Genomic DNA, 25,243 nt, shown 5'->3' with positions numbered 1-25,243 from the left:
CTCGACAGAGGCAGGGGCTGGTGGCTCCTCTGCCACCGGCAGGCCCTGGGTAGCATCGAAAAGCTCAAGAAGGGCCTCTCTGGCGCCCACTCCTTTGGCCAAACCGAGCCCCCCCTCGCCGCAACTGGCACAAACCAAGCCCTGAGACGAGTTCCAGAGCGGAGGGCGGGGAGAAGCGAGAAGCCAAGGGCTGGACGTGGGATGGGGTTCAAATCAACCTTCATACCTGAGGGGGCTCTCAGGTCTGCCGCCAGGCTGCTGGTCTGGGCCATGGAGTTGGAGGTGTCAACAGAAACACGCCAATGACACGCACACACAACACACATGTTGTCGCACGAGGCACACACGTACCAAGCACGCCCTGAGCACCCTCTCCCCGCCCCGGGTTCCCAGTGCAGCCCTGCAGGAGGGAGGCGGGAGCGAGGGTTTGAGGCCCAGCATTTACCGGCGTTTGGGAGACGGCAGACACTCACCATTAACTGAACGCTGGAACTGGACTTTCTTTTCTGGAAAAACAAGGAGAAGAGATGGGACAGGAAAAGACACAGCGTGAAAACGGCAGGGAAGCAGAAGAAACGGCAGGGAGCAGAGAAACAAAAGACAGGGGAGGTTTGGAAGGATGATGGGCCTCAGGGTCACCCTCTGTGGTCCCTCGCCAGCGTGGCATTGGGGCACGAAGTCAGGGCCACCAGCAAGAGCTGCCCTAGTATGGCCAACCCTCTCTCAGCCTGAAGCTCTCGGGGCCTCGTGCACAACTGCCTGGGGCTCGCCATCCGACCGGCAAGCTCCAGGCCGGGCCTCGCCTGGACCAGGGCTCCCCCTACACCAAGCTCTGACGGGGGAAACCAATCCCAGGGCTTGGATGCCAGTTGCCTAAGGCCTCCGGAAGCCAAAGCTCTTGCCGGACGAGAGGGCGCTCAGGTCTGGAGATGAGGCCCCGTGTCTCCTCCTAGACTCCCATGTGTGTCTCTACTGAAAGAACCCCACTCCCCGGTGGGTTGAGCGTCACAGTCACTTGGGAAACTTGTCGAGAATAAACATCACCAGGCCCCCTCAAGGAGTTTGATAACTAGGTGTGGGGCGGGGCCTGGGCATCTCCGTTCTAAACAGTATCGCCAGGTGACTTCAAAGCAGGTCCCGGTGTGGAAACCAGTCCTTTAAGTAGCCTTTGAAATCCTGCTTCCCAGCGATTGGCCTGTTCAGCTCCTTTACGGTGACAGAGAAACTGAGGCCCAGCCAGACGCATGGCTGAGCCCAGAATTTGAGTCTTTAGGCCCTGCCCTCCCTCCTACTCCAGTTTTTGGGGGATTGTAGCTTCATTCCTATTATTGGCTGGGGAACCATGGGAAGGAGAGAAAGAGAGAGGACACGTGTGGATTGTCTTCTCCTTCGCTCACTCCTAAGCTAGGTGGTGCAAAGACTCACATTCAGGAGGGGCTGTAGGTCAAGACTGATGCTAAAATTGGACGGATGGGAAGCTGGGGTCCAGAGACGGGCAGTGACCTGCCCGAGGTCTCTCAGCCAGCTGGTAGCAGAGGGGAGGCTGGAACCCCTGAATGCAGGCTTTCTCCTCTGTCCAGGTCTCCAGGCCCCACAGCCTGATGGCGCTGCAAAGGCCCGTCCTTCCTGGACGCGCTTACGTCTAAGAGGCCTGGAAGCTGTTCTCCTCGCTGTACTGTGAGCAGGGACAGTCTTGAGATGCCCTCAGGGTAGGCCTTTGTGGGGGCGGTGGGGGGCAGCGGAGGCACTGGCTATTCTCTGAGGATCCTTAGGTCTAAGTCTGCACTCTCTGACTTCAAGATCCAGGATCCTCTGAGGGCCAGGAGGAGCCTAAGATCCTGTGCTCTCCGTCCAGAGCCCCCAAAGATGTGGCAGAAGTGGCTCACTGGGCACTGCCCAGTGTAAAGTCTCACAGTCCCTGCATCTGCCCCAGCTTGGTAGACTCCCGCAGCCAGCAGCCCGTGGCCAGCCCCTCATCCCCTCTTCTAGCAGAAACCTGAGGAACGCAGGGCCCGGGGTTCCAGGCGGGACACGAGGAGGGAACACAGAGCAGAGACTGCGTCAGATTCGGACATACAGTGACAGGATGGGACATGGGGGAGAGGAATCACGATGGCACGGATGGGACACCAACAGGGGGCAGTGAGTGGGGCTGAGGGGTGGGAGCGGTCGGCCGCTCCTCATAGAAGCAGAGGCTTAGAGGTGGCTGGGAGGCGGGGGTGGAGGGCATCACTTCTTGCCAACAGAAAGGCTCGATTTCCCCGGATCTCAAACGATAACGATGCTAATAATAACCCCGCACTGACCAGGGGCTTTCACCAAAAGCAGAGTCACATCTCCCAGAACCACGTGCAAAAGCATGGTTCTAGGGTTAGCAAAGATGGCAGACGTAAAGTAGGGTTGCCTTGCAAAGCCCATAAAGTACAGTACGGTGTTATCTCTGTTCCCCAACCAGCCCTTTTCCCGTCCGGCGTTGGAAGCAATCACTGGGGCTTCAGCAAAGCCTCCGATGAAGTCGGCGGTTTCGTTAGGGACCAAGTGGTAAGAAGAATATGTACGTCCCCACTTGGGCGGAATGTGTGTTGTTCCAAGCAGCACATGCTGTGACCCCCCCAGGGCCCACTCTGGTGTAGGGCCACTCACTGGCCACAGGAAACACCTACCATTCTCCCCTTGCACAGATGGCAGGACTGATGACCCAGATCGCCAAAGGAGGGCACGGTGGGGCCCATCAAACCAACGGTTCCTTGACTGGAGGTCCAGCATCACTCATAGTGAAACACACGACTGGACCCCCCAGAGCAACACATTGCAGGCTAGGCTCCCCAACTCCCGGGCAGGCCCCTGGTTAACTCTGGCTATTCCTGGCCTTTGGGTTTCTCTTCATCCACACCAAAGCCACCTGAGAAGCCGCTCAGGGTCTGTCCTGCTGCTGCAAGGAGTGGCTCTTTCTCCAGCTGGGCCCACTGGCACGCCTTGCGGTGACTAGCCAGAGTTCCGCCATGCTACGTGATGTCCTTGCCCCCAGATAGCCTCTGCCTCCTGGCCTGGGCTGGAGAGGAGCCAGAAGGGAGCTTCATCCCAAGACCCGCTATGAGGGAGGACCTGACCTCACACCCAACGGCTCTGTGTCAGCCTTTGCCAGGGCCACACCCAAGAGCCAAGCAGACGGGGCAACCCTCCCTCCGCCCCTCCTCCTCCGCTGACTTCAGCCACAGCCCACCTGCACCTGTGACCTCTGCCCTATGTCCTTCGAGTATGATTTTTTTCCTGGGGACCCCAGCACCCCCGGTGTCTACCCACTAGGGCCAAGAGGACCCCGGCTGCTCCAAACTGGGCCACCCTCATACTGTACCTCCCCCCATTACCCTTTCCAACTGGAGGGGGGAGAGCGTTTGACTCATGCATGACCCAAAAGAGCCAGGCAGCCAGAACTCAATTCTGGATTCCATCCTAGGATTTGGGATAGGTGTGTGTTAACTTTATAAATTGGGTTGGCTTTAGAGCTGTGTTTCCAAAGACTTCCTTGATCAAACTTTGTTTTCAAGGGAAATCTTACTTGCAAGTCCAATCTAGAAAACAGAAAAGATAATACTGACTAGCATCTCATGAGCGAGGATCACACGCCAGTACCCCTGCTGAATCCTCAGGATACGCTGGTTTGCTTCATCCTCACAAACAGCCCCGGGAGGTGGGAATCCCTTTTACTCCCATTGCCCAGATGAGGAAACACAGGCTCAAGGGATTGAAATAACCAGCTGAGGTCTCTAGCTGCTAAGCCCTCCCTGGCTCCCTTAACCACTGCGATGTCTGTTACATGGAGCGATTTGGCTGAAGTGGGTGTGAGAAGCCGAGAATCTTCTCCGCTCAGCCTCCCGCTTTCTATCCCGTGCTCCCTGCTGCTAGGGATGCCTCCCCAGAACCTTCAGGCTCCAAGAAGTTCAGTTTGAAAACCCTGACTTTGGCTGATAACCAACTAATTATGTATTATTCCTCACGTACCCAAGATGAGAAGGAAAAATGATTAGATAGGGTTTTGTTGGCTTTTTTTTTTTTTTTACTTTTCTGTTTTTAAAGCTTATATCTTAGAAATGATGGAGTCCACATGCCCCCCCCACCCCAACCCATTGCACATTGCACTTATGAGGAAAACTTAGCCCCCAGAGGACTAAGGGCAGAGAGGAGGCCCAGATCCTGGCCTCAGCCAGCCAGCCCAGATCTCCTCCCATGCAACCCCTAAACCAAACGAAAGCCAGTGGCCTGAGACCATAAATGCCACTACAATGAAGCCATGAAGCCACCAGCCCACCTGGATGGCTGTGTTTGGACAGCATCCCACACCTTCCAGCATCCTGGGCACAGCCCAGCCCTGGGGTCCTGGCCAGGCAGGGCTCTGAGCCCAGAAAAAGGCAGGGTCTCAAGAGAGGAGAGCCCACAAGGCAAGCCAGTGGCAGGGGAGGAGGGGGCCGGAGAGGGAGGGGGGGGCCAGGCCCCAGAAAGCAGAGGGAGAAGAGAGAGGAGGGAAGGAGGGGTCAGCAGGGTGTGGGCGGAAGTAGCTCGGGCAGGGCATCGGGGGTGGGGACAGAGGGCAGGCCTGGGTCATGGGGAGGAGGAGATTCTTGGCCCTGAGCCGGCAGGCCTTGACAGGGTGGGTGCCTCTGTCAGATGATTGGCTATCCAACCTCCATGGACTTCGTGGGTTGGACTGGGGTGCACACTGGGTCAGGGGCCCGTTCCAGCCAGCCCACACTCGGGGAGGAGGAGGGCACCCCTCATGATGAGCTCTGTCTCTTCTTTGTACCCTCTCACTTTCCAGTCTTCCCGTCCCAGAGAACCACAGGTATCTTCAGACCTGCCCCTTTCCTTGCGCCCGCCCCAACTCCCCTGGCCACTTGCCTCTCCCACCTACTTTCAACCCTCCCCTTCCCCTCCCCCCAGCCCCCCCCCTCCCCCACCAATCCTGGGGACAGCCCGGCCCCACGAGTGACCACATCTGCCCACAACACCTTCAGCAAGGCCTGGGTCTCGCCCCAGCCCTGAAAGGCAGGCCCTGTTGGTGGAAACGCTGCCTGACGCTGGCCCTGCCGGGCTCCCGGGGGCTTACCTTCACACCATCATTCTTCTTGTTTCCTCCGCTCTTCCCTCCTGCGGAGGAGAAAAAGTAGAGGGTTACCAACACCAGGCAGGGCACCAAGGCCCACAGGGTAAGGAACAGCAGCATCCGCGGGCCGGCGGAGGGCGCAGAGCCGGCTCAGTGATCCGGGGGACACCTCCTCCTTCTGCTCCTCCTTCCTCCTTGGGACCTGGCCTGCCGGTGGCCCCCTAGGTGGGCCTGGGCTCCCCCGTTCTCAGCAATCTTGAGTGTGACCCTCTGGCCCCATGGGTTGTAAGAGGTGATCAATGTGTCCCAGGCCCGTGGGGTTGCTGTTTCAGCCCAGGGATTCCCTCTGGATCCCAGTCACCACCCGTGCTGCTGGTGGCCAACCCAGAGGCCTGGCTGCCTGGCCCGGGGCTGGACGCTCCCTCCCCACCCTGGCCCACTCTAATTTTAGCCCCATGCTGCTGCGGAGGTCATGTGTCAGCCCTGCCTACTCACTCCGGACAGCTGCGAGCGTCGTTTTGCCGGTGATGAGAAGCAGATGCCCCGCTCTGGGGCCCATCCCTGCCAGAGCACCCACCCCTACAGAGGCCTCCCTACCCCTAAATTCCAGAGCCCCATGCTCGGGCTGGCTGTGTCCCTGGTGCTGGGAAAAGCAGAGCAGCGGTTCTCAGGGAGGCCCCTCCTCTTGTTGTTCCTCTTTCCCTCCCTCCCTGCCTCCTGGACAGAGCCCCTGGAGAGGGCAGCAGCCAGGAATCGGCAGGAATGCCCAGCCCTGCCCAGCCCGGCATCTGGCCGCTTCAGACTTCAAACAAATGCCTTAAGTTACGTGAGACAGGATAACTATAAAGTGCTTAGCACAGCACTTGACCTCGATGCAGTAGACGGTCGGTAAATGGTAGTCACTGTAAGTCCTTCTCCCGGACGCCGGGAAAGGGGGAGCCTGGGAAAAGGGGCGGCATGGGACATGGACGCCCCAGAGGCTCAGAATGACAGGTTCATGCTAGCCCAGCTTCCCAGTCCTTCTCACGTCTCTACCTGTGACCCCTTCCAGGCAAGTCTCCCTCTTAGAAAGTAAATGCAGGGGTGGGTGCCTCTGGATCCCAAAGCTGGGAGGAATGAGCTTCCTGGGCTGGACCGGGGTGTACGGAAGCTTCTATGAGCTTCGTGGGCTGGACTGGGGTGTACAGAAGAACAGGGGGAGTAGTTGCCCCTCCAGCTTCAAGGGGGCGCTCTCAGCTCCAGCCCACGACCGCAGGACTGTGGGTCCCATGAGGTCACATGTTCTGATCTTCAAGAGAAGACAGAAATCTGAGTTTTTCTATGAAATCGCCTAATTTTTAAGTGCTGGGAACTCTTTTCAAAAACACCACTGTTTTAAAACACCACTGGTCCCACAAGCCCATCAAGAGATGGGAACTGACCCATGGGCACCATCTGGACTAGAGTTTCTAGGGGCCCTTCAGACGTTAAAAAAAGACTCTGACTGTCTGGGTGGCTCATCTTTCAGTTTAAGGAACTGCAGGATCCTTGTCTGAGGAGAGAGTGGGAAGGCAGTTAAATGCGGTGGGGCAAGCCCAAATGTGAAGTTCCAGAGTTTTCCCACCCGTGGGTCTCATTCTTCCAGCTGGTTCAATGGGCAGATAGACTCTCTGGGAAGCCAGAGCCATAGCTTCCCAGAGCCGACCCCTTGCTGTGGAGCCGGCCACGTGTCCACAGCAGCCCTCTCCGACTGGCCCAGCCCCAACCAGAGGGCCCCTCGGGTGAGCTTTGCTATATCTGCTCAGCTGCCCCGTCAGCTGTCCGGGCTCCCCAGAGAGAAGCCTCTGGCAAGCATTGACCTGGGTTCTCTCCCATGCGCCAAGGGGAGCTTCTTGCTAAGCCCTGATGCAAATCCCTTCCTTTTCTCTTTGGGGCCACATGCCACAGGTCGTTGGGTACTCCCTGCCTTAACCAGCCGGCTACGGCCAAGGCCAAAGACCATTACCCCAGCTCCCTGGTGACCCGTCGTGGTTAAGGGCTTGCTCTGGGGTTGCTCAAAGCTGCACCAGAAGCAGGCTCTGCCTCTCTCTGCCTAGCAATGGCCCCCACTGCCTTGTCACCAAAGGCCACCTGAGTGAAAGCATGGGGACTGCTTAGCACAGGGCTCAGTAACAGCGGGGAACAGGAATATTGCTACTTCCTGGGCCTACTTCAGTCCTGCCTGGACGTGTACCCCAGTGTTTGGGAGGACTCCCCCTGGGGCTGGCCCAGCCTGAGAACCCAGCATCGCTGTGAGGTTGGGGCATTAGCCTTTCCTGATGGGCCTTTGGCCTGCTGACCTTTCACCTCTTGCCACTTGTGGGTGCAAGTGACCTAAGCCCCCAGTCTTTGGTCCTCTGTAGCCCTCACTCTCCCCAGGCCCCTGGCTCAAGGCCACCCAGATATCCAACAGGGCAGTGCTTCCAACAGACCTGTGCGGGATATATTTGGGGCTCTGAGGTCCCACCACCTACCAGAGAAGTTCCTGGTAGCCAGCATGGTGGTAAGGATGGCTCCCTGCAACAGAGAAGGAGGGGGCATGGGGCACAGGAGGTCAGAGGTGAGGGGGGGAGAGGAGAGACAGAGAAACAGGAGGGGTGGGGGGAGGGGAGGCAGGTGCTGCATTCAGACACAAAGCCAAAGCCTTCTGCCCTGCCCCTCCATCTGTTTTCACCCCACAGCCCAGAGACCGTCCCTGCCTCCCTGGGGAAGTCGGGGAGAGCTAGGCCTTAGCTGGCACAGCTCCTGGAACAGGGCCACCCTAGCAGCAGATATTAATAGGTTCCACTGGCCTGGTAAAAGGGCTCAGGGACACCTGTCAGTGGGGGCTCCTAAAGGCCAAGGAAATGTCCTGCCTGGACAAGGACAATAGACCTGTCCTCCCGGGCCCCCTTTACTCTCCACCCGGTGCATTCGAGCCCTCAGTTCATCATTAGTTTGTCCACTCGGGGCTCCTGGGCTCAGAGCCGTGGAGGGTTAACAAAGAAACTCTTTTGTCTCGATGAGGGGGCTAAGGCACCACCCTGCTGGTTCTGACAGTCTGATCTGGACACTCTCTGAGTCTGACAGTTCATGATTTTAAGACATGAAAAATGGTTCTGACATTTTGAGATTTCCTCTGCGACAGCTCCCAGTGGGGGTTGGGGGGGTGGGGGGCAGTGGGACTTAGTTCTCCTGGCCTCATGCTGCCCACCACCCCCTTGGCCCGTGTCCCCTTCCTGAGCTGCCACATCAGGCCTGGGAGCAGTTGGTGAGGAGGTTCTGAATGAGTTGAGGCCTCAGCACCTGTCACTCAGCGTTCTGATGGCTTCTCTGTTCCAGCGGGCTGGAGATTCCTCAGTCATTCTTCCTACCTGCTCGTGGGGTCCCTGGCAAGGTCTAGGCCAGTAGCTATCACAGCCCTGGGGGCACACATGACCTGCTTGAGAGGCTGGCAGCTCTGGGCCCACCTGGGTCCCACTGTGGCTTCCTCTGGGCCGTGACCCCTGACCACGTCTCTTGGCTTGTCATCTCCTGTGTTTGGCAGCCGGATCTCTCATGCCCCTGGCCTCCTGCCCCATCCCATCTCACCCCCTAGAACCCCTCACCAGCCACTCTGGAACCACGCTTCCGGACTTCTGCACGAGCTTTTCTCTCCGTCTGGAACATCTGCCCACACTGACTCCACACCGCTAATACCTGCTTGTCATTTGGGGCGTCTGCCTAGCAAGTCTTCCTGGGATGCTTCCGTGGTCCTCCCAGACCTCGACTGTGGCCCTGCTGTGTACTCCTCCAGCCCCAGGGTGTGCCCAGGCACAGCACTCACCACTGCCCCTTAATGTCCTGCTTCCTTGTCTGTCCTTTCCACCGCCCCCTCCCCAGCCCAGACAGTAGATGTTCAGTAAATGCTTGTTGACTCGGTGAAGGAAAGAACTTGTGAGGGAGTCTCTCGGCCTCTGCGGAGACCCGACCAAGCTACTCCATGTCGGGGGGGCTCGGGAGGGCGGGGACCCGTTACCTTCAGTTTTCTCCTGGCGTTGAACTTCTTCAGGCAGTCCACGGTCTCCTGTCTGTGCATGCAGGAGGCCACAGTGGACCGATGCTGGAGAAAGAGGGGAAAGGTCTGTGAGTGGAAGCCAGGCCCGCCCGAGGGCCCCTCGGCAGGGTGTCTCAAAGAGATGTGGTCGGGATTTGGGGGGGGAGGGGCGGGGGAACAAATCTCTGTTCTAGGGAATGCTGTCCACGCTGCAGGTGCTTGGCACCCCGGGCACCCGACATTCAATGCCAGTAGCATCACCAGTCATGATGTCAACGCCTCCCGTTCTCACTTCTCCCTGAGAACCACAGCCGGGCAGCGTCTCGTGAGCAAGCTCCCTTGACCCCATGTTGGGCCCGAGGGGCCAGGGGCAGAGCCATGGGGGTCCGGACCCTGAAGTCAGGAGGGGCTCCTGGGAAGGGCCCTGCTGAGGAAGGCTCACCGAGATCCAAGGGTGCTTGAGGGCCTCGGCGGCCGTGATGCGTTTGGATGGGTTGATGGTCAGCATCTTATTGATCAGATCCTTGGCTTCCGGGGTGACAGTGTCCCATTCTGGTGACGGGAACTGGAAGGGGCAGAGGGGCCAGGTTTGCCCAGCCTAGCCCAGGCCACCCCTGCGATCCCCCAGCCCCTGACTGGCAGGGGAGCAGGCAGGGGTCCTACTGCCCATCCACTCGGGCATCCACAACCAGGAGGAGTGGGGACCCTCAACGCAGGGACCCCCCTGGAACCAGAGGAGGGACAGGGTGCTTTGCCCCCGGGGACAAATCAGAACAGAGGCCACAGGGAAAGGAGGACTTCCTCTGTTGTTCTAAGGCTGTGCCTTGTCTGGGGAGCAGTAGGCCAGCGGCTATAGGCCAGACTCCAGAGTCGGAAGGCTGAGTTTAAGTCCTGGCTCTGCCTCTTAGGCTGTGTGACTCTGGACAAGTCATGTGACTCTCAAACTGCCTCTAGAGATGTTGTGAGGATTAAATATGACATGAAACCCAGAGCGCATAGCTTGATAGAAGCAGCCTTATTGAAAATCAGTATAGGGGCGCCTGGGTGGCTCAGTCGGTTAAGCATCCGACTTCGGCTCAGGTCATGATCTCGCGTTTCGTGAGTTCGAGCCCCGCGTCGGGCTCTGTGCTGATGGCTCAGAGCCTGGAGCCTGTTTCAGATTCTGTGTCTCCCTCTCTCTCTGCCCCTCCCCCGTTCATGCTCTGTCTCTCTCTGTCTCAAAAATAAATAAAGGTTAAAAAAAAAATTAAAAAAAAGAAAATCAGTATAGCTTGGTCCTTAGGAACACAGACGCTAGAGCCAAACTGCCTGGGTTCAAATTCCAGCTTCACCACTTTCGGCTATGCAGTGTGGGCAGTTATCTAACCTCGCTGCGCCTCAGCTATCTTATCTGTAAAATGGGACTAATACTCACACCTCTGTCATAGGTTGGTATGCAGATTAGCTGTAATATATATATATATATATATATATATATATAAAGCATCTAGAAGAGTCCTGTATCAGTGCTAGGTATTATTATTATTTATGTGTGCATTACTATTGGCGGGAGCAGGGTGGGGGGGAGTTGAGAGTCTGGCTTCTGGACCTACCCTCCACCTCTCATCCCACTTGGGTGCTGTTTCTGCCCTCTGGGGCCCCGGGCTAAATCCCGTCACACAGAGGCTCAACCATGAGGCGAGGCCTCACACATCAGCCCTCAGGCTCTACCCGCCCCACAATTAGAGAGTGGCAGGGGGCCTAAGTGGGTTGGGAGGGCAGGAGGGAGGCACAGGGGTTGACAGGGAGGCTGGAGAGAGGAGGGACACTCACATCATAGGCGCCGGCTTTGATTTGCTGATACAGGCGGTGCTGGTCCTCATCCCAGAATGGCGGATACCCAACCAGCAGGATGTACAGAATGACCCCTGGGAAGAGGACCAGGAGAAGCCTCACCCCCCTGTGGGGAGGAGCCATGAAGAGGGGAAGGATGGGAAAGGAGAGGGCAGCAGAGGGGCAGGTGACTGGGGGGATGAGGCGACTTCGGGGTAGACTCACCACAGGCCCACAGGTCCACAGGCTTCCCATACGGGTCCTTCCGCAGCACTTCCGGGGAGAGGTAGCCAGGCGTCCCTGCGAACCCTGCTCCCCAGACACCCAGACAGGCAGACACACACACAGAGGTTGGCACGTTAGCAACCCAGAGCAAGATCCTGCTGGAAGAGGGATGAGGTTGCCCTGGAGATGAGGAAAACACTCCCTGCCCCCAAGAGTGTGTCGAGGGCAGGAAGCTCTGGCCCGGCCAGGCAGCAAAGCCTCTAGACCAGGCTGGACAAGTCCACAGTGCACCTGTCACTACCCCCACTCCAGAGCCTATGGCAGAAGTCATCAATCAATCCCAGAGTCCTTCCCGTGGGGTCCTGACTCAGCATCCCTCACTTCTAACAGCCATCCTGCAGCCACTATCAAGCGCTGGTGGCACGCTAGACAAAATGTCCTTGCCGTGTCAGCTATAGCCGAGCAGAACCCTTGCCCACTCCCCACCCTTGTCGGAGCTGGTCCTGGGAGAGGAGGAGGACTCTCCCCAGCTCTGGTTTTGCCTTAAGTCTCTTTTTCTTCGAGGCCTCAGTTTCCTCATCTGTCAAATGAGGGATTAGGGACGCCTCCCTTCACCACCTCCCGGCATTGTTGAGAGGATCTCGCTGGCAACAAACAGGCATCCAAAGTACTTTAACAGATAATCCTAAGAACAGTGACTATCTCTTAAGTGTGTGTGCTAAGCACGGAGCTGAGCACTTACACGTCTGCTCTCACTCCTCACACAGCCCTGAGGAACGTGCTGTTATCACCCCCATTTCACAGGTGAAGAAACAAAGGCTCAAGCAAGGTGACGTGACTCGTCCCAAATCACACACCTCCTAAGTGGCAGAGTCAGAACTTGAACCCAGAGCTCTGGCTCTTAACCGATGATCAAAAGCGCCCACTAAAAAGTTTCCCCAGATAGCGGAAAGGACTTAATTATGCCAGAATCTCAGAGTGCTCGGGCTTGTGTGAGCTTAGATCCTGGCTCTTCCCCTTTTGATCTCCCGTGAACTCTTCCAAGTTTCTTAGCCTCTGTTCCCCATTTGTAAAATCAGGATAATTAGCCCCGGTACCCAGGCTGTTAGGGGAACCCGTGGAAACCCCCCTAGCCAGGAGGGATGGTGCACGTGCGTGTGAAGAAGCCACGTACTCTTTTCATGATAACCGTGTCCCTGTGCCTGAGTCCCGTGGATATAGGATGGGCAACACCCAGTGACCAGGGGCTGAGTGGCCTGGGACTGCTGCTCCCAGAGCCCTGGCTAGTGCAAGAGCCATCTCCCACTTGCCCCTGCTTGGGCAGGGCTCTCCTAGAGGCCAACGTGTCAACACAAGGCCGGCCCCCAGTGCCCCTGGCACCCCCTGCTCCCACTCACCGAACCATGCCTGCTGCTCCCCTTCCACCTCTATGGCCAGGCCAAAGTCCGCCAGCTTCACCGCGGCGCCCTTGAGCTTGGAAGCCAATAGCAGATTCTCCGGCTTCCCAGGACCAGAGAGAAGAGTGAAGTGGGGGAGGAAAGAGCCAGAAGACAGTGATGAGCAGATTCAGAACCTCACCTCCGGGGGCCTGGGCGTACGGAGGAGCAGCTGGACAATCCAGAGGTGCCCTGCACCCGCCCCTCCAGTCCCAGCCACGGGACCCCGAGCTTCAGCCCCCAGACAGGGGACGACCCTAGGGCAACACCGCCATCTACTGCACCAGAAAGACCTTTTCCCCACCCCGCATCCCCTCCTTCACCTCACCTCAGGGTTTGGGGCTGGGGCTGAGGTGAGGGCAGGGAGTTGGGGGAATAGCCACCACTATAATAGAGAAGAAGGAGTGATATTTACTGCGCCCCTCCTAGGTGCCAGTCACGAGGCTAAGTGTTTTGCATACATCATCTTACGGCCTCAACAACCTTTGGGGTCAGCATCATTCTCCCCGTTTTCCACAGTAGCCTTCCTACATTCCCCGAAACAGTCATGCTTGTTCCCACCTCAGGGCCTCTGCACTTCCCGCTCCCCCTGTCTGACTTGCTCCTTCTCTGAGCTCCACAGAGCTGACCTCTTCTCTTCATCTGCTCTCACCTTCATGTCACCCTGTCAAAGGATCCCTCCATGACTATCCAAAGGAGGAGCCCCCAGGTAGCCTCTGTCTTAGCAACTTGTGACTATCTTCAGAGATATCATCACAATTTGTAATGTTTCCCCATCTGTTGTTGTGCTTGTCCATTATCTGTCACCTCTATAGAAAGTGAGTTGCTTACCACTACATCACCCGCACCTAAGACAGGGGACAGCGCAGAGCAGACACTTAATAAGTATTTGGCATATGTATGAAGGTGAGGAAACCAAGGCTCAGAGAAGTTAAGTGACTTGGCCAAGATCACACAGCTGATAAGTTATAGAGCCAGAATCGAGGCAAAGTCAGGCTCTAGAGCTGTATTTTAACCACTCTAGGCTGAGAGAGGGCCTCATATCTGCTGCCTGGCCTCTGGGACCCCAAGGCTGCTGTCTTCTGCTGGGTCTGGAGAGGAGGAGATGCCCCTACACAGGACAGAGGGAAGTGGAAGTGAATCCTGCAGGTAGATAGCCCTCGCTTCTGACCCAGGTCCACCATTTCTATGCTGTGGAACTTGGGCAAGCCATGTCAATCCTGAGCTTTAGTTTCCTCTCAGAAAAATGGATCAAGCCCAGCTCACGGAGCGGTGTGCGGATTAATCCGTGTAGAGCCCTTGGCAGTGGCCTACAGCGTGTGCTTGATGAGCATTAGCGCTCCCAGTTTCTGCTTGGGGTGGGCTGGGGGCGTGGGCTCCGAGTCCCCGGAGACAGCTGGTTTCCTCTGACCCCCTTCCCCACTGGAACTTCCGAGGGGTCCCACCTCTGACCTTCCACTGACCAAAGTTAGGCGGGACCCAAACAAATATAGCTCCATCCGTCCCTCGTTAAGGCCTCTTTTATCCTCTGGAGACTGCGTTCCCAAAGTGTCCTGGGCCTTGGTAGCTGTCCTGCCCTGATTTGATGAATATGCCACTAATTAATCTATGCAGAGTGGCCTAAATTTGCGCTGCCTCTCCTCCTTTCTCCTCCTGTGCAGGGGCTGTAGCTATAATGGGAACAGGCCCTCTGGGAGAACTGCCCTGCAGTCTGGCAGGACCCTCCGGGAGTGCACACTCACCTGTGGGTATAGACTGATAGACTAGGAGCTCACGGGAGCTCAGCTGAGAAACCATGGACTGCTCGTGATAGAGGTGGGCAGGGGCTCAGGTCAGAGCACTGCATCCCAAAGAGGGACCTGGGTCCCACTGGAGGATGCCCAGGGCAGGCGCCCAGAGAGGGCGCCCAGGATGAAGAGGGCCTGGAAATCCTGTCCTGCCTGGGAACGGAGGAGAACAGCCTGCAGAAGACTTAGGAGGTACAACAAAGCTGCCCTAGGGTCTCTGGGCTGCTCCAAGCTGGAGGCTTGATCTGTGTGACCCCAAAGGGTAGAACTGGGGTTCACAGACAAAACTCCCACAGCAGGAAAGATTGAAGGAGCATTTCCCAGTGGTTCAAGGGGGATACCCCATAAGAAGCAAGTTCAGAGTCACCGAAGGCCAAACGCAGAGGTTCAAAGGCACCTAGAAGGAACTACTGTAGAAGCAGGAACTGCATTGAGGGGCTTTTTGGCCCAGGCCACTGCGGGCACAGGATCTGGGGTCAGAAGACCAGGGCTCCAGTCCTAGCTCAGACACAGCTGAACTGCGTATTCTTGGGCAGGTCCCTTAGACACTCTAAGCTTCAGTTTCCTGCTCTGCAAACTGGGGATACCAACCGAGGTAACCAGCCTCGATGCCATGAGGCTCAGCAGAGGAGAGCTAGGAGTCTGTGCCGACCAGGCAAGGCTATGTGGCTCGTGCCAACCCTAAACTGCACGACTGCTTAGGTCTGTCCATCTTCCCATTCAGGTGGGAAGAGGAAGGACTCTGAGGACCCCGAGACCTGTTTTTCTTCTCCCCCCACCTGCCAGAGACCCAGAAACAAGAATGACAACATGTCCGTGCACCAGACACTGTGCTGTCTCCTTTGACATCCTCAGCAACCCTGTGCAGAGGTTGCTATGGCAACCCCGCTGTAAGGAAGCTGAGGCCTTGAGGCTAGAGAGTGGCCTAGCTGGGCCTTGGACCCCTTCGTAGCCAGCACTGTCAGTCTAACTACATCTTACTCGGTCTGGCCCAAGGCACATGGGGCGAGGAGTCAGGACACTGGATCCTGAGCCTAGATACTCCTCCCTGAGCCCAATTTCCTGATCTGAACAGTGGCGTCTATATTCCCCACCCTGCCCAACTCAGGGGATTCTGGGGGCTCCTGGGTGGCTCAGCCAGTTAAGTGTCCAACCCTTGATTTCAGCTCAGGTCATGATCTCATGGTTCAGGAGTTCGAGCCCCGCGTCGGGTTCTGCACAGAGGCTGTTTGGGATTCTCTCTCTCTCTCTCCCTGTCTCTCTCTGCCCCTCCCTGGGTGAGCTGCACCCCCAGGTGGGTCGCTCACCTTCAGGTCCCGGTGCACCACACCCATCTGGTGGCAGTGCAGCACGGCCTCCAGGATCTGCTGGATACAGTGACTGGGGAGAGAGAGGAAGGGGTCACGGTGTGAACGCAGGCCTCTCCCGGAAAGCTGGAAAGGCAGGGAGGGAGGCCCCCTTGGCCCCAGGCACCATCACCAGGCTGCACCTGGCACTCACCTGGCATCAGCCTCGCTGTAATACTCCCGGGCCACGATGTCCTCAAACAGCTCCCCACCAGTAACCCTGAGGAGACAGGCACAAAGTCACCCTCCCACAAAGGCCCCAGGTGTTGCCTCTTCCGGAAGAGTCTCCAGGAAGCTAAGGACGGGACCCAGGGACCTCAGAACCTCAGCCCAAAGGGAGGAACCCCAGGGGTGTCTCCTGTTGGAACCCTCTTCCTGGCTTCTAGCCCACCCGTCCACCAACTTCCCTCCCCTCCGCCACCTGCCCTTCTCTCCCACTGGGTCCAGGCTGCACTTAGGACAGGGATGGGACACTCAGAACGTATCACTCAGGGTCATCAGGCTCCTGGAAGCCCAAGGACTGGGTTTTGTTGCTGTTACTGTTGTTTGTTTGTTTGTTTAGTAAACTTGATTTTTTTTCGAGGAACTTTAGGCACACCGCGAAACTGAGGCACAGAGATTTCCCACACACCACACATGCAGAACCTCCCCCACTATTAACTGGTTTTTTTTTATGGACGGGACCAGTGCCTTCACTGAAGTTTCTCTGCCAACCCAAGAACCTATCATTTCATTATTGTTTTTCCTTCCATTGACTGGCTTTAAGAACTCCACAATGACTCCAAAAGGAAACTTTCTATCACCAGCAGACACGCAAAGCCAGCATCACTGGCCACAAACAGAAGCAAAATGAAAGCTGTGCCAAGGAGAGGAACGGGTATGTGTCGCCTTTTCAGGGAACCCCACCTGCACTGCTTGGGTGGCGGGCCTACCACATTTGGGAAACTTCGGTCTCAGAAGAGGGAATTCAGCCCGGCCTGGGAGCATTTGGGAATCGGGCCGAGGGACCCAGCCAGGTCACCCCGGCTCCGGCTGCCCCCCTACCCCTTGTACAGCCCGGGGTGGGCCCAAACTCACAGGTCGAAGATCAGGTAATGGTGTCCCTCCTCAGAGATGCTGTCGTGGAGCCGGACTGTGGGAGGGGCCCAGGCAGCCAGTTAACCCGGAAGCACCGCTTCCTGCCCCCTCCTGCCCTCTCACCTCCCCTCCCCCGCCCCCCAACAGCCAACATGCCAATTTCTCAGTCACTGAGCACAAGCTAGGTAACAGGTGCTTTGACAAACGAAGTAAAGGATGGCTCACTGACTTCGGGCATCGTCAGAAGCGGCCCGGGTTTAAAGGTGAAAGACCTCTCCCCGCTTTGGTGAGGGTTTGACCCCTTTCTTCCCCCAACGCTTAGCTTCTTGCAGGGCAAGATGGCACCGTCGAATCAGCCCGTGGCTCAAATCTCTGCCACTTCCTAGCTGTGTGACTTCAGGCAAGTTGTTACACCTTTCTGAGCCTCTCTTTTCTTGCCTGGACAATGAGAATGAAACTTCTGGACCCTCAGGCGTGTTGTGAGAATTCCATGAGGCACCCAGCCGGTGTTCAACCAATGCGGCCCTGAGTGCCTAACCCCACTGTGTATCCAGGTCTGAGATAAGAGAGCTGGGGGGCGTGGGGGACAGTGGTCCCTGAGTGTGAGCATGCTGAGAAACTCATCTCTTCCTACCTCATTTACCAAGAACGGGGTCAAGGCTCCCAGAAGCCCAGAGCTCCCTAAATTACCCCCTGAGATTCTAGAAGGAAGGGCCCGAGGCCTGGGGTTGACTCTAGGGGGCTGCACCCTGCCAACCAACTGCATTTTCTCCCAGGACAGCTTCACATCCTTCCCTGAGCCACAGCCTAAAAATGTCCACAGAGTGGGGTGCGGGCTCAGAGAATTAAGATACATCGCACAACGGAAAATTACACAGCTGTTAAAATAATACGGCAGTTATGTATCCACTGGTTCAGAATCATCTCTGAATTATGTTGTTTGGCAAAAAAGCAAAGCGCAAAACAGCGTGCGTGGTACTTTTTATAAAAGATGTATTTAAGCCTGTCTGTGACATAAGCCTCTCTGGAAGGATACAGAGAAGTGGGCGCTGGGGTACCTTGGGAAAGGGAATCGGGAGAGCAGGGGTTGTGAGTTGTTGAGACTATTTTTTCACTGTGAGCCCTAGTGCCATCTGAATTCTTGCCATGGGCATGTATTTCTGACTCAATATTGAGTCCCCTAAATGGCTTAAGACTCTCCTATCTGCACATAAAGTTTGGAGAAGCAGGATCAAAAACACAAGAGTGGGTGTCTGCTATGGGGGAGGGGAGAATGTGACCAGAGATGGAGGAGGAAGGGAACACAAGTTTATTATTTTTTTTAAAGATTTATTTATTTAAGTAATCTCTACACTGAACGTGGGGCTCAAGTTCACAACCCCGAGGCCAGGAGTCACACACTCCACCGACTGAGCCAGGCAGGAACCTCAGGCATGCAAATTTAATTTAAAAAAAATTTTTAATTCCTAAATGATGATATGTGTTTATAAATGACAGAAAGAGGGGCGCCTGGGTAGCTCAATCGGCTAAGCATCCGACTTCGGCTCAGGTCATGATCTCAGGTTTGTGGGTTCGAGCCCCGCGTCGGGCTCTGTGCTGACAGCCTGGAGCCTGCTTCGAATTCCGTGTCTCCCTCTGTCTCTGCCCTTCCCCCACTCATGCTCTGTCTCTCTCTCTCTCTCTCAAGAACATTAAAAAATCTTTTAAATAAATAAATGACTGAAAGACGTGTTAAACATATGTTTATTTTGCTCTTAACTAAGCTCTACGCTCAACTTGGGCTTGAATTCACAACCCCGAGATCAAGAGTCGCATGCCCTACTGGCTGAGCCAGGCAGGCACCCCTGTTTGTAGTATATTTCAAAGCAAAAACAAGAAGCAGGTGCCTACAAGTACATATTATGTGATCCGGCTTTAATTTCTTCTCAACATTTTATTATAAAAAATTTCAAACATACACTCACGTGAACACCCGTGTACCCCCCACTTAGGTTCTATCATTAATCTTATACTTGTTTCACTACGTTTCTACCCATTCCTCTACCTATTAACCTGTTTCCATTTTTTAAGGCATTTCAAAGCAAAGGTAGGCTCGGTTTTTGAAATGTCTATGTGCAGTGGAAAGAGCATCCTGTATATTCTGTGTGCAGAATCTGGCAACCCCGTATTGGTGCCCTGGCCAGGTCCCCTTTGGTAAGATGGGGTCGCCATCCTGCAGCTGCCAGGGGGGTTAGCTGCTAACAGCTCACATTGACCCCCTTCTCTGGAGAACTCCCCACTGCCTACAGAGCCACCTTGTGTACAAGGTTACCTGCAGCATTCAGCCAAGGACTGACGACTACTGTGGGAGGGCAGGGTCGGTGCAAAGGGGCAGTCTCCTTGCTTTAAGGAGGGACAACCCCAAGACAGGATTTATGTTCCAGTGTGTACGCCATACACACACCTGGAATCGGGTCAAAGTTAGACTTGACCTGAGGCCACACCCTTGCTCAATTTCTTCCCTTTTTCCATCGTGCTTCACCCAATTCCTTGCAGGCCTTCCATGGGAACACACCCTCGATAAATCACGAGAACCTGAATCCCTGCCTCAGGCTCCGCTTCTGAGAAACCTGACCTGAGATAATATGTATAGAAATACTCTCAGGTCATGATCTCACGGTCTGTGAGTTCGAGCCCCGCGTCAAGCTCTGTGCTGACAGCTCAGAGCCTGGAGCCTGTTTCAGATTCTGTGTCTCCCTCTCTCTCTGACCCTCCCCCGTCATAATCTGTCTCTCTCTGTCTCAAAAATAAATAAACATTTAAAAAAATTTTAAAAAAAATACTCGAGAAGGTACAGACATCATATATCATATGGAAACATGTATCATACAAAGTTAGCATTGATAGTGTAACAAGATAAAGTTTTTAAAAAGACCCTTTCCTTGGGGAGTAGACTCCTTATTGCCTACTCGGTTCCTGGCAGGCATGTGTGTTTTTAACTTCTCTTTCCTGAGCATGAGAAGCTCTGAGAAGCCAACCTGCGGTCAGAACCATCTCAGAATGGGCTTTTAGAACCGGGTCAAGAGGCATTTGAGAGGAGCTCCAAGAAGACCGGGCTCCTTGATCTACCCTCTGACCGGAAGCCTCAGCCCCTTTAGAGAAGATTCTCAGGTTTCAGAGAAATGGACAAAATTGGGGGAGGGGGAGGGTCCTTCGGCATTGACTCTAGCTCAGATGGTACTTTTATGCTGATTTAAAAGGCTGCCCCTGTAAGAAGCCAGGCGACAGGAACACAGGCTGGATTCTAGCCCCCACCTGCATGAGGGCACTGGCGTTAGTCCCTGAGAGGAGGTGCCATCATAGCTACGAGCCCAGGAGACAAGACACATCGAACCTCCCCTCCCATCCGTGAAGGCTACCCTGAGAAAAAAAAAAACTGAGTCCAAAGCCAAAGAGGAAAGGAAATTTTCAAGAGCCGCCGCAGGGTGTGAAAGGGTCTCACCACCTGGTAGAGATTGACATGACTGTGGTCGTTGAGTTATGCTGTCAGTTTTTGACTTTTTAGAAATATTGTCATAGATCAAATAGATCTGTAACCTAGTTTTCATTTGTGTAGCTGAGCTCATGAATTTCTGACATGCCTTTCATATTTCCAACAGTTACCAGTTTTTTCTTGGAAATTAGAGGCTGGTGCTTCTTACCTATCCAATGCCCCCTGACAACACATTCTTGATGTCCACTTGGGAAGCTAAAGAGAACGGCTGGGAACCTGGGCTCTGGAGTCAATCTTGCTGGGCTCACCTCCCAGCGCTGCCTCTTATAAGCTCTGCAGCTTTGGGCAAATTAGGTAACCTCTCTGATCCTCCTTTCCTACCAGTAGCGGTAACACTACTGGCCTGCTTTGGAAGTTAATCGATGATACTTGTAAAGCCCTCAATACAGTGCCCGGCACAGGGAAGAACCTTGATAAATGAAAACACCATCATCTTCATTATCCACCAGCCCCCCTTCTGTTGCCCACCCAAATCACTTGTGAAACTCTAAGGTTGTCCCCTACTCCCTGGGATGGCCTTTGGGGTTTGCCCCATCAGCAGGTGGTAATACAGAGTGTAGGGCACTGTCCCATGTGCATGGCACAGTTGGGCCGCCCTGTGCTAAGCCACGGCCTCTCTGACCTGGTCCCCTTGGGGCTGGGCACCGGCCACACACGGGCAGCAGCCAGTAAGCATGCCTAGAGACACCAAGCAGGCTGGCTAGGACTCAATCTAGCTTCTCCAGGCACAGACTTGCCTCATGGGTTTTGCATCCACGGCTGTACCTCTTTGCATTTCTTTGGGCAGATTATAATCTATAATCTATTTAGAAGTGAGATATTTGGAGGCTCAGGAAGTAGCACCGTTCAGGGCCCTTCCAGCCCTAAGATAGCTCGGGTTCTTCCCCCGCGTCTTCCTGGTCTGGGTCTCAGCTCGGCTCTCCACTTCCCTGTGTATCAGCCACCCCCGCCCCTTCCTTTCCCCCTCCCCACCCCCATCCTCACTTCTTCCGCACATCCTCCACCCCTAGCAGAGGCCTTGGCACACGGTGGGGCCTCGGATGCCCTTGCTATCAGGTGAAGGAAGGAAGGAGTAAATGATTCAAAGATGACAACGATATTAAAGGTGACAGCCATCATTGCTGAGACTTCCCCATGTGCCAGGCTTGTGCTAAGTGCTTTACTTGCACTTTCTCATTTAACCCTCCAACAGTTGTAGAGGGTGGATATCAAGATTACCCTCACAGAGGAGGATACCGAGGGTCAGAGAAGTTCAGAGCCTGCCCACACTCAAACACCCAGTGAACAGCGGAGCTGGGATTTGACCCCACGTGTAAACCCCGTTCTCTTCACCGCCATGTTAAATATAGGGCCCCAAACTGTTGACCAAACACCTGGATGGCTCAGAGGAATGAGAATCGTGTGGAGGTTACATTTTCGGGTAAGGTGGTTTTGTGGAAAGGTGTGGACTGAGGAAAAAGGGGAGCAGTCTCATGATAATAAAGCACTTACCTCGGGACTGTCACTGTACTATGCTCTATCTAATCATCACAACCCTATGAGGTGGGTATCATTTCCATTTTCCAGCTGAGAAAACCGAGCTTCAGAGTGGTTAAGCAACATGTCCGGGGTCACACAGCAATTAAGCAGCAAACCCAGGATTTCAGCTGCAGTCTGTCAGCCCCAGAGCCCATGACTACTGCTCCCCATGCACAGCTGGGAATGAGAGGGGGAAGGAGGTGCAAAGAGGAGGCAGCGTTGACCTGAGACAGCTGCAGCACACCCCCTTACACACACCCTTACACACACACACACACCACCTCCTTCCTCTGGGGCTGACAGGCTTTCTCAGAACCGTGGGACTTTATCGTCAGAGATCACTCACAATCCTGTCCGTCATACAGCTGGGGAAGTGGAGGCCCCGCCCAGGCAGGAGCCGGCCTAGGGCTGCACAGTGAGTCTGCAAGCAGGTCGGGGATCGGGGGTCCAACCAGCCTCGCTCCCCACCAGCTGCCTTGCTGCCCCTCTTCTGATTCTGGCCCTGGAGCCTCTGGCTGCTGTTTGCACGGCTCTGCTCCCCTTCCCTGGGCACAGGGAAGGGGAGGTGCCTTTTGGGTATAAATACCAGATGGAGATGCTTCTCTCCAGCAGGAGAGTTAACCCTTGGGGCTCTGGGCACAGAGAGATGCTTCCTCCCCACGGGCGAAGGCGTGGCGGCTGTCAGAGTTGGAATATTCCTCAGAGAGCACCTAGGCCTTAGTCCTCAAAGCGTGGTCTGGGAACCAGCAGCCCCGGCATCGCCTTGGAGCGTGTTAGAAACGCAAAACCTTGCCCCCCGCCCCCAAACTCACTGAACCAGAATCTACCTTTTAACAAGATGCCCAGATGATCCAGAGGGTGCTTCCTTGTGAAGTTGGGGAGGAAAGTGGCTCAGAGAGGGAGGGGCTCCCACCCAAGGTCACACAGCCATTCCCTGACAGAACTCCATCTAGAATCTGCACTTCCTCCCCACGCCCCACCCCCAGCCGCCCAACTCAGAACCATGATGGGCAGGGATGCAGCCCCCCAATCATGTAAGGGGGAGGTGGGAGGCCAGCCAGTGACATGTGGTCTAGGCCCGGCCTCTCCTGGCGGCCTGGGCTCAGTCTACCCCGGGACCGGGGCCACCTTGGAGCCTGCCTCTGGGGGGCAAGCAGGCGGCTGGGCTAGGCAGGCGGCCCGGCCACAGTGCCAGGCTGACTCAGCATGGGGCAGGTTTGGGGAGTGGGGCGTGCTGGTCAAGGCCAAGCCTGGCCTATTTTCGTCTCTCTCAGAGCTTCGGGAGTTTTCCTGCAACAGCTTTTCCGAAGGAGGCTGCCGGCAGCTGCGTGGGCTGGGAGGAAGGGCCCCTTCTTCACCTTCCCCTCAACCAAGCTGGTCTCTGAGAAACGTGGAAACCATTAAAGGTACCCCCTTTCCCATAACAGGGGCCATGATGCCCAGAGAAGAGAGCAGCTGCCCTCCCAGCCCCCAAACACCCACCAGGCTGGGTGCCACCCACCCCCCTCCCCACAGCTCACCGATGTTGGGGTGCTTCAACAGGCGGCAGATGCGGGCTTCACGCTCCAGCTTCTGATGGTCTGAAACATAGATGCCCAGGTAAGTCCCGGGTGAGGGAGGAACCTTCCCCCACTCCATCTCTGCCTCTTCACGGCCTCTTATGATCTGCACCTGCCAGGGCAGCTCCTGGGCCCCGCCTGGAGAAACTCGCCTCTCTGGCAGGGGCCCTGGGTCCTCCAGGAAGGCAGCGGGATGCAGCAGAAGGGGGAGAGACCAGGTTGCAGTGCCTCAGAAGTCCCTTCCTCTCTCTGGGCCTTGGTTCCCGGGGCTCTCAACTGAGGTACCTCCCAGAGCCACAACCACGGAGCCCGGAAGGGCCCCCCAGGGCAGGCCCCTGCCCCGCCCCCAGCCTTGCCCCTCCCATGAGGCTCCAGCTGGGACTGAACCACTGACAGGCACTCCTCCAGACCCACCCTGCACAACCCTCTCCCTTGGGCTTGGGACCTTCACCTGTGTCGTTCTCTCAGCTTGGAACTTTCCCTTCCAACCTCCCACCCGGCCATCATTGGCCATCACTCGTTCATCCCACCTGTCTTCAGATACACTTTCTCCTAGCAGCCTGTCCTGACTGCCAGGCTGGTAGGGGCCCCTCCTCTGGGTTCTCAGGGCCCCTGGACAACACATCCTACCTTGTCTCATGGACCAGGACCTTGGCTCGTGCCCTTAAGGGCAAAAACTTGGTCTCTGTTGTACCCTGGCATCTACCCAAATGCCTGGCACATAGTAGGTGCTCAAGAAATAATTGAAGTAAAGAATAAACCATTGAATGGCGAACCTTTCTAAAGGAGTCTGTATTTGCTCTGCAGGAGAAGAACCGTATTAATTTGCAGGGGCCACCCCCCTTACAGGGGACTCCGGGCCAGGGACACAGAGAGCCCCAAAGAATCTGTAGTACAGAACCTGCATGTGACAGCGTCGGGGCTTACCCAGAGCTCTTGCACCTGCTTTCCAGGACTTTTGTCCAAACCCCCAGGGAGAGAGGACTTGTTCAGAATCTGCCCCCTCTCCCCCCCATAGTCACTGACTCTGGGACTGCTGGGAACAATCATACCCATGACCCCCTTCCATCCCCCCAACGACCCTGTGCTGTGGGCATCCCTGTCCCCATTTTATGCATGTCTCCATCTCCTTTTGGGTGCTTTCCTCACAGTTCAGTAGTTGATGCCTTAATTTAAAACAACAACAACAAAAAAGGAGGCGGTAGCAAATCTACAAGATTTACTATGTGCCCCGTGCTGTGCAGGGCACTTTTTTTTTTTTAATTTTTTTTTTTTAACGTTTATTTATTTTTGAGACAGAGAGAGACAGAGCATGAACAGGGGAGGGGCAGAGAGAGAGGGAGACACAGAATCTGAAGCAAGCTCCAGGCTCTGAGCTGTCAGCACAGAGCCCGACGCGGGGCTCGAACTCACGGACCGCGAGATCATGACCTGAGCCGAAGTCGGCGCTGAACCGACCAAGCCACCCAGGCGCCCCTACACGGCACTTTTATATGCATCTCAAGTGCTTACAACCGCCCTTTGAGGGAGGTGCTGTCACGTTCTGGCTTTACAGAGGAGGAGACAGAGGAACAGGGACGTTAAATACCTGGCTCAGAATCACAACTGTGGTGATCAGTGGAGCCACACTTTGTACCCAGGCAGGCAGACTCCGGGGAGGAGCTTTAAAACGCTGTATTCTACTGTTCTCTGCACCCTGACTCATTGCCACCCCCTCCACCTGCCCCCAATTTCTGAATGGGAAAATCGAGGCCCATGCCAGGGAACTCACGCAGATACTCAGAGGCAGAGCCAGGACTAGAACCCAGTCCCTGAAT

The 25,243-nt window shown here is 55.6% G+C and overlaps 1 protein-coding gene across 1 annotated transcript in view; it reads right to left on the bottom strand.

The window, feature by feature from the left end:
- CAMK2A (calcium/calmodulin dependent protein kinase II alpha) overlaps window positions 1-23,582 on the bottom strand; it is a 39,923-nt gene extending 16,341 nt beyond the window's left edge. Inside the window, exons 1-13 of the mRNA XM_047092458.1 lie at window positions 23,539-23,582; window positions 23,388-23,447; window positions 16,818-16,872; window positions 15,895-15,960; window positions 15,702-15,774; window positions 12,569-12,671; window positions 11,172-11,255; window positions 10,947-11,041; window positions 9,577-9,699; window positions 9,117-9,200; window positions 7,594-7,636; window positions 5,105-5,145; window positions 474-506 (exon numbers count right to left, since the gene is read on the bottom strand). Of these exons, the coding sequence (XP_046948414.1) occupies window positions 474-506; window positions 5,105-5,145; window positions 7,594-7,636; window positions 9,117-9,200; window positions 9,577-9,699; window positions 10,947-11,041; window positions 11,172-11,255; window positions 12,569-12,671; window positions 15,702-15,728 (633 nt within the window). The 5' untranslated portion in view covers window positions 15,729-15,774; window positions 15,895-15,960; window positions 16,818-16,872; window positions 23,388-23,447; window positions 23,539-23,582. The remainder of the gene's footprint in view (window positions 1-473; window positions 507-5,104; window positions 5,146-7,593; window positions 7,637-9,116; window positions 9,201-9,576; window positions 9,700-10,946; window positions 11,042-11,171; window positions 11,256-12,568; window positions 12,672-15,701; window positions 15,775-15,894; window positions 15,961-16,817; window positions 16,873-23,387; window positions 23,448-23,538) is intronic.
- Between the last annotated feature and the right edge of the window lie 1,661 nt (window positions 23,583-25,243).

The sequence above is a fragment of the Lynx rufus genome, unplaced genomic scaffold (assembly GCF_022079265.1).
Source record: "Lynx rufus isolate CCGP_SWC_20201006 ecotype Redwood Valley unplaced genomic scaffold, mLynRuf1.p SCAF_1, whole genome shotgun sequence".
Lineage (NCBI taxonomy): Eukaryota > Metazoa > Chordata > Mammalia > Carnivora > Felidae > Lynx > Lynx rufus.
This window is presented reverse-complemented; position numbering and strand designations above follow the sequence as displayed.